Consider the following 8,905-nt stretch of genomic DNA (forward strand, 5'->3'; position numbering starts at 1 on the left):
GGATGATATGGCTAGTTTAACTAGTTGATATTGTCCAAAACTATTAAAGTAAATTATGTGGAGTCTTATACTTCATTTAAACTTGTCTCACATGAATTCATGGGATGTTTGGACCCCTGGTACAAACTCTCTTATATGAATTACTTGAGATTTAAATCATATGTAGTGTTATTAAATGATATGGGGTGATCTACCTCATTTAAATCATTTTCCCAAATGATGATGATGAACATTTGACTTAGGTCAATATGAGTTCATATATGATTGTTTGAGAAATTAAATCTTAAGAAGATTTCAATGAGAGGAAATTATTTCTCAAGAACCCTATGGAAACTATCATTTACATATTAAATACAAAGAAGTGAATTCTATTCAAATAACACCACCCATGCACCCTAGTTGAATTATTTGTGTGCATAGAATAGTTTGTATGTTTATATGTGATGTATGGAATAGCCATTGAATTAGTGAGTAATTATACTCGTATTCAAATTTAGACGGTAGCACCGGAGAGTACGCCGAAGAAGAAGGTTGCTACCAAGAGGAGGAGGAGGAACAGTTTGAGAACTACCAAGGCAAGCTAATATTCTTGCAAAGTGCAAAGCCCCTTGGGGCAAGGCACCATGAATCTTACCCTTTCTTACTTAAGTCTATCCCAAGTTTTTACCTTACAAGTTTTCTACTTGTTTTCTCAAAGAGTTATCTTTATAGTTAACCTTGGTCAAAGTAAGGATTGGTTACTAGAGTAGTGAAGTAGTTTCAATCAAGCAAAGCAAGATAGCACCCCTCATGAATTAGAGCTAGTGCTAATGAATAAAACTTGACTACTCTAGATGGGAACAATGTGAGTTTGAAAGGAATTTGAAACCTTGGAATGATGATGCATTCCATTGAATGATTTTTGAAGGTGAATGTGACAAAGAGAAGATGGTGATTTTTGATAAACATGATGTTGGTTTGAATGCGATACCTTTCCAATTACTAAGTACCCCCACAATACCTGATTATGGGTAGGGTTTAACTGGAAGTTTATGCATCTTAGTATGGGTTCCCTCTGAAAACACGTCATAGGGGTTACGCTTGAGGCTGCCTCCGTTGTTGAGAAATGATGTGAAATTAAGGTGAATTGTACGGCCAAGCCCTGTGCAGTTCCCAGGTTGACAGTTGGTCTTCACTGGGAGGCCAAGCTCATGGGGAGAGGTGCTCATACTAGGATTTGTAAGTGAAAGGTTATGGTTGATGATCCGCGTACTGTGTTACGATGATTCGGGGTAATCCCGACGGATGAAATCGAATGTTGTGGCACAAGTGTGCAACCTCTGCAGAGTGTCAATCTATTCGAATAGCCGCGTCCACGGTTACGGACGGTTGGAAAGGCCATACAGTTTCCGATGTCATATCTTTGAAAATGATGTTGAAAGGTGATGGTGAAATGACTTGTGGTGAATTGAATTGAAATCACCACTTGAATGGTGGGAATGACACTAATGTTTCCACTTGAGTTAGTTAGCACTTGAATAAGCTTTTTCTCAAATACTTGTGAACTAAAACTAGCTTTATGCAAATAAACTAGAGCTTAGCAAACCATACTAGAATGTCTAGCACTTACATTAGTATTAGTTTGCGAGTACTTAAAGTACTCACGGCTTTGTCCCTGGCTATTCAAATGGCCAGAGTATGAAGATGAACAAGGAGATGACCAGCAGGACGCCTACGACAACTAGGAGTCTTCCGACGTCAAGCGTTGGCCTGTGGACTAGAGAGTCCTTGTATCTTACGCTTCCGCTATGTTGAACTATGAACTCGTGTTTGTTCGTTGATCAATAGATCAACTATTCGTGTAATATGGATCATGTGATTCCAAATTTGTAAGACTTATGGTTTGTAATGAATGATGACTGTGATACTTAACTATTATGCCTCGCAACAACAATATTCCTGGGATTGCGATGTATGACATAATAGGCATCCGGATTTAAAAACCCGGGTGTTGACACGACCAGAGTTCGATTCCTGTCAGGGACGAATTCTGGAATTGTCACGCCAATTCCCGCTTCTACTATATCAATAGTGTTCTAGTTCCTCCTAGACACTGTTTCATTTTTTAGAGCCAACCCATAAGTTGGAAAAATAGGGTGACTGCCTTGGGGGCCACAGATTATAAAGTATATTGGTAATCACCGCACAACATTGTTGAATATTTGTAAGTATATGAAATTCTAAATGAGAAGATCCACACCGCCGGAAGTTATACCACATGGAACAAACTATTATCATCAGCAATGGCGAGCTTAATTAGTTAGGTTATACTGAAAGCCGGGGGCGGATTTACCGTCCAGGTACCCTGGGCATGTGCCCGGGCTCGGCGGCGCTGCTCATATAGAGTCTGGCAAGCTTCCTAGGCAACTTACATAACGGAAACGACAAGAATCAGCTAGAATTTTTCGTTTCAGAGAAGAATCTCTACTACTTAAAAAGACTAAACATATTCCTTATTCTGCCCAATACGTCAAACTTTTGGTCGTACTTTTCGTCCGTTTCGTCATCCCGCCCGGGACTAACTGGGCCAAAGCCCAACTAACAGAGGCGAGCATCTGCCATAGGGTTTGCCGCCGCCGCCCTTCTCGTCGTCCTTCCGTCAATCCCTAGATTCGTCGCCAACTCCCCCTCACCTGCCAGGCGAGGATCCCGCAGCGCACCCCAAGCTATCGTAACGCCCCGCTCGAGACAAAGCCAGAGAAGGACGGGCGGAGCCGCAACCTCCTCCCTTGTCTCTGGATGCCTGCACCGTGTGAGGCCCTCGATCCATTGACGAGCTCCCCTTTGTGGCCGGCCCGTGGGGAGGAGACCGCAAGCCTCGAGATGGAGGCGGAATCTGGCGACAGTCCGCCAGCGGTGTTTCATGGACACCGGCGGTAAATTCCTACCTTTAGGATGGGATCGCGTCGCCCTGCTGTGATGGTGACGGGTGGGATGACTTTTCAGGACAAATTTATCGATCCGTCTACCTCCCCTGGTCGATGGATGCCGCTAGCTCCAGATGAAGATTGAGGAGGAGCTGATTTGCTTGTTCAGGTATCTTTTTCTGATCCGATTTGTCTCTTTCGTCTCCCACTTTGCATAGTCTTCGGCAACAGCCAACACATCCGCATAATAGCAGGGACGAGTTATTAGCAGACGTGAGCTAGCATGGACGTGATCAGGACACGTATTTTTACACAGCTTGATTCATGAGTAGACTATTGCTGCGCTGATTAACGACCTGGGGAGGAGGTAATTTATTATTCATGTTTTCTACTTTCACTATTTTGGCTGCCGTATGATACACAATGCTGCTAGCAGCCTAGCACATGATGGATTCTGTTGTTTCAGTTCGGCTTGTTCAAAATTTTCTTTGCATATTTGTTTTATTATTATAATTATTAATCTCAGGTTTGATCTTCTTCTGATGCTCTGTTGCTGCGATTTTGGCAGAAAGATCAGAAAAGGAAAAGTTAAACTGCTACACATTATCACTTGAGCAACATTATTTACCAGTATTATTTAGTTAACAAGGAAATTAGCTGGTGATCAATCGTGAGAGGAAATTGTAGGTGAGCATTTGAATCATCTCCATGCTATGCTACTAGCACGTACGTCTGCCTGTATTCTGTAGTGTTCTTCCAATTGTACATCGTAATATTGTCTTGGTGCTGTACTTTGTTAGTTTTGATTCAGTTTTTACTATATTGGGAAATACAAATTTTAATTGGTTTCATCGAAATATCACATAATCCCTATTCTCCCCACCTTCGTACGTCAAAACATTTGGTCGTTCTTGTCGTACTTCCGTTTCCCACGCGCCCAAATGGGCCAAGCCCAACAACCCCAACTTCTCCTCCTCCCTTCCGCCGCCGCCGTTGCCGCGGAGCAAATCCTGTGGGTTGGGAGCATGGCGCCCTGGACATGTCGCTGGACGACCTCATCACCAAGAACAAGCCCTCGCGTGGCCACGGACGCCGCAACCTGGCCTCCGCCTCGGGAGGACCCGCGCCCGCGCGCCGCCGCTTCCACAGCCCCGCCGCCAACCGCTCCGCCGCGGCACCCTACCGCCAGCTCAACTTCCAGCCACAGCAGGTCTCCTTCACATCCTACTGCTCTTGATTGATTAGGTAAATCCCGCGGCAGCACAACACAGTACCCTGCCAGTCTCGAGCTCACTCCGATCTTGCTCTTTTTTTTTCTCTCTCAGGTGCCGCTGGCTTCCGGGAACATTGCCCAGCCGATGGCCATGGTCACGGCGCCGTCCACTGACTTGGACATCACGCCCACCAATCTCTACATCTCCAACCTCGACTACAACGTCTCCAACGAGGACATCAAGGTTGCTAGCGCATTTTCCTTGCTACCCCCTCATTAAGAAACTCACGATCATTGTATATTAAGATATTTCTGTAATTCATCATCCGCCCGCTTCTTCCTAATCAACTAAAGTGCTCACTTTTATATGTCTTGCATTCATCACCCATACAATCGTTAATTGGTTATTGCACATGGAAAGGAATTTTACATTCTTCATCTTACTTTACTTAGATGTTATCTCCAGTTTTAAGCAACCCCTCCTTACTTATCTCTGTTCATCGTCTCCTGGTCCTAAAGTTGCCCTAAATACTTTGCTCAGGATCTGTTTTATGACAAAAGTGGAAGATCAAAGGTTTGCGCCCCCCCCCCCCCCCCCCCCATACACACACACACACACTTTCTTTTTCGGTTTCAATCCCTGCCTTTCACAGACCTTCCAATTTGTTTGAATGCTCATAATTCAAATCATTTCCGGGACTCCATTTTGGCAGGGAACTGCAGAGGTTGTCTTTTCGACAAAAGTAGAAGCTTTAGCTGCTCTTAAGAAAATTGAGGCATTGGGATAAACATTGAGGCACCAGCACCTGCTATTTTCGCTTTTGCTCCACCTCCACTACCTGGAAACTTCAGTTTTCTTCTCACAAGGTTAGTTGTATCTACGAGAGGGCAGAGGCGCTATTTATGAACTATATATTTATAGGATCATAGCACGACAAAAAGAAAGAAAACAATGCACATGAGATCTAAGTTAGCTCCCCTGTGACGCAATCATGCTTGGCAAAGGGGAAATGAAATCAAAGTTGTTATCGTTTTACTGAAACTGCATTGTCTTGTAAATTAACAATTATAAATGTGTATTACTCTGAATAGTATGAGCAAGTGACACATCCAGATCATGATTGCCAAGTTAAGTTTGCATTGCATGTAAAGTGAATTGGCAAGATAATTGTTCAAAACTCCAGATCAGGATTGAAACAAAATTTGGAGACTATGCTTAACGTATCTGCAGATGAAAGTTTAGAAATCTTTTTGTCAGATCAAAAGCAGAGACCAAGGACGATTTCTTAGTTCAGCTAAATAATGTCACCTAAAAAATGCAGGATCAGATAATGCATTCTGCTACTTTGATTTGGTTTAGTATGTGATTCCATCATCCTTCTTATTATATATACAATGGTGTTTCAGGATCTCATGCACAGAGAATATATCAACTGAAGGACTTGTTGTGGAGATTATGTCAAATAGATCGAATTAAGGTCATATGATATCCCTATTTGTTGGAACTGATGCGTTTGATTCCAGTTAGCTTTCTCTCATTGGGAGGTTATATTGTGTTTCCCTCTTTACTCACTGGGAGGTTATTTTGTGCCTGTTTAAAGAAATTATTCTCTCTGGCTGGCAGTGTCAGCTCTATGAACAGCAATACAAGATACAATACTACCTAGAGGTTGCTCGCATTGTCCATGATGACCACCCTACATAGAGAAGTTGGAAACTTGGAATCACCAATCAACTTTGCAGCACACGAAAACTATTACTCAGGTTAAATACTCGAATTCCATCTAATTTTAAAGGCTTAGTTTGCTGGGTGTACTCTTTTCTCATTCTATTTTTCATGGTGTTTACGGTGTGTCTTCCTCCAGTTCATTATGTGGATGCCAAAGGATCAGGAAGGAGCGTGTTATTAAAACATCGAGCAGTGACTTTCATCATCAAGGCTGCAATTCTGAAGGCACTCAACTCAAAATGGCAGGGGGGAGGAATGTGTGGAGGACATTGAGGGACTGGCAGGTGGCTTTATACGCGTTCATAATTTTGGTGACGATCAAGGTGATGCCCTTGTATGTTTACGTGGTAAGATATTGCCTTGGGCTTGTTACTGTTTTTAGTGCTATCTGTGGGCTTGTATTGCTCTGTATTGGGTCAGTTAAGAGTCTTTCACTACCTAAAATGTTCTTCTGATCTGGATTACTGATAAATCTAGAAATGGCTACTTTCAAATTTTAACTGTTCTAATGAGTAAGTCCTATTAAGTGTCCCAAATACATGGTTGTTGTAATTTCCTTCTAAAACCGTTTTGATAACAGATTGACCTCCACATGTGAGAGGATCAAAATTTCACGTAATATCATAAAGGCTAGGCTCACAATAGGTAAGCTTTTAATTATTCTTTTGTGATGTTTCTTTCATGTTCAATGTAGATATTTGGTGCCTATGTTTTCAAAGGTCGGACTATTAATATTTTTCAATGATGGTGCATGCCTGCCAAGTTTAGTTTAAGCAAGTAAATGTATGCTTGAATATTGACAGTGCAATGGTTGATTATTTACCAACTCAATTTCTATTTTTCACCATGTCGGGATTTTGTGACAGCGCATAGGCATTTGTGTATGTTCCTGTGGAAAAACCAGATGACAGCAATGAGATACAGTTGAGTTCTAATTGCTAGAAAAACGACAGGTTGATTGACAGGCTAATTTGAAAAACAGAAGTTTCTTCTATCAATTCTAATTTGCTAATTTTTATAGTAGTTAAGTAGATCATTACTGTGATACCAGCTCTATCTATTTCCGTTTTTACAAATGGAATGGAAGTCATTGAGTTTCCATACTGGTAAGTTATGGCTCGATGGTAGTCCCCTCCTAATGGCTTATTGGAATATAAAATATCTTTGGGGCTCTGAGCTAGCTCACTATCGAGTAAAGCTAATAACATTAACCTTGGATAAATATGATTAACTGATATTTTTCTCGACACGGTAATATGAGAGTACCATAGTCATCAGCCACCATTATGGGCTTCACTCTTTTATTTTGTGAACTCTGCAGACTGTCAGTTATATTGCAAGGTAGCGAGGATACAAGCTATGGTTGTAGTCACAAAATGAATGATCATGGTTAAGAGGTTAGTTTGTAGTGTGGACAAAACTCTATTATACTGTTATTTTCATGGTGGATAACGCACCATCTAGATCTAGAGCAGCTGGTCAAGGAAGCCACAGAGCTGGGAGTTTAAGAAGTTGAGAAGACTTTCGGTTATTGAAAAAATGATTACTCTCATATTCATATTGTCATAATTAAAAATGATTACTCCCATATGCATATTTTCATAATAACCAGTTTTATGTTAAAAATAGTCTGCTCGGGCCCATGGCAATCAATCTGCATTCTGCAATAGAATTTGATGGTGTCTGGTTTTTTGCCTTTTCCCTTCAAACGACTTAGACCCTAGAATGTGACAATATCCAATGGTATATCTTTTTACTATTTTTGTAGTTAATATATCTTTTTTGCCTTTTTATTTTGAACCCTGCTTGCCTCCCATTGTAATTTGTAGCATGAAGGATGAGATTGACCAGCACTACCTAAGCAACATTATTGTTATGATATATACGGTTGCAAATGACAACTTTATAGCGGATAATCTGCACCGAAGAGGGTGCTGAAACTGTGGATCCTGTCAGCTATGTCACGTTGTTATTGCGGGTCCTGCTATGTCAGCATCCCGCGAAAGACAGACAAGAAGACCTAGGACTTGAAACTATAGAGATGAACAACAATGTTATCTTATTGCGTTCGGAATTATTATGTTGTAGTACATTATGATATCTCTGATTTGTTTTAATTTTTTATAGTACGTTCTGAATTATATATGTGCATTGAAAAATAATATTTGAAGACCCGTGGCAACGCATGGGCATTTGTACTAGTCAGCTAAAACATAGCGTCTTTCACTTGAACTGGGATAGTTTGGGCCATGTTCGGGTGCTCCCTAGCGACAGAACTTCGGCCCATTACATTCCATAGCCCATCCCCACTGCTTACATTCAGAAGTCTAATTGGAAGGCTCGATATGTTCATCTCTTCGACTTGCTTGCTAGCCGGGTCAGATGCATATGTGATATCTGTGGTTCTTCGTACATCAAAGTGTGCCCAGGCTCTGAAAATCTCGTTGGCCCGCCACTGCTGAAAGCTGTGCTAACTAGATCTCTACTATTCATTTCATTCAGAAGTTTTTATTTCAGAAACTCACGGGGGCACTCATATATACGCTAGAAGACAACAAGGAAATTGCAGACTAACATATCAAATATTTGATTTGTATGTATGATCACATAGTAGAATCCTATGATTTTATGTTAATTGTTAATATCTCCGTTTCAAAGAATAAGGTGTACGCGTATTTTAAGGTAAACATTGACCATAAAAATTAAGCAACAAAATTTTGATTATATTATATGTCATTAGTATCGTTGTATTCATATTAAAAAGTACTGATTTCATACAAACAATGTTTATATATTTGAAGTAATTTTTGGTTAAACAAAAAAGAACGAAAAACGAGGGCGCCTTATTCTTTGAAACGGAGAGAGTGCGATGCTATTTAAATATGCTGTCACATTTGCTGAGTCCAGTATAACTTGTAATGCATACTTGATCCCCAAAAACAGTAACAAAATAGTCATGCCAATGTACAAACTTATACACTAGAAGTTTCGATAAACATGGTTACCTAGTCATATATAAAAGAAACCACACTACTAAGATATTCGTTAGGTCATACG

At 40.8% G+C, this 8,905-nt stretch overlaps 1 protein-coding gene across 11 annotated transcripts; it reads left to right on the forward strand.

The window, feature by feature from the left end:
• The first annotated feature begins 2,541 nt into the window (after window positions 1-2,541).
• On the forward strand, window positions 2,542-7,989 carry LOC127294796 (THO complex subunit 4A-like). Of its 11 annotated transcripts, XR_007847041.2 has the most exons (12): window positions 2,546-3,075; window positions 3,161-3,273; window positions 3,475-4,116; window positions 4,232-4,363; window positions 4,661-4,693; window positions 4,833-4,986; window positions 5,527-5,597; window positions 5,744-5,883; window positions 5,985-6,195; window positions 6,429-6,493; window positions 7,170-7,245; window positions 7,678-7,989. XR_007847041.2 is itself a non-coding variant. In XM_071818839.1 (10 exons), exons 3-6 carry the CDS (start codon window positions 3,946-3,948, stop codon window positions 4,905-4,907), a joined length of 411 nt encoding a protein of 136 aa, XP_071674940.1. In that variant the 5' UTR covers window positions 2,546-3,075; window positions 3,161-3,273; window positions 3,475-3,945; the 3' UTR covers window positions 4,908-4,986; window positions 5,527-5,597; window positions 5,744-5,883; window positions 5,985-6,195; window positions 6,429-7,989. The 11 variants fall into 11 exon arrangements, 2 of the variants coding, with proteins under 2 accessions (XP_071674941.1, XP_071674940.1); XR_007847039.2 differs by having other exon boundaries at window positions 2,542-3,075; window positions 6,429-7,245; XR_007847036.2 differs by having other exon boundaries at window positions 7,170-7,989.
• Window positions 7,990-8,905: the final 916 nt, after the last annotated feature.

This window comes from Lolium perenne, chromosome 4 (genome assembly GCF_019359855.2).
Source record: "Lolium perenne isolate Kyuss_39 chromosome 4, Kyuss_2.0, whole genome shotgun sequence".
NCBI lineage: Eukaryota > Viridiplantae > Streptophyta > Magnoliopsida > Poales > Poaceae > Lolium > Lolium perenne.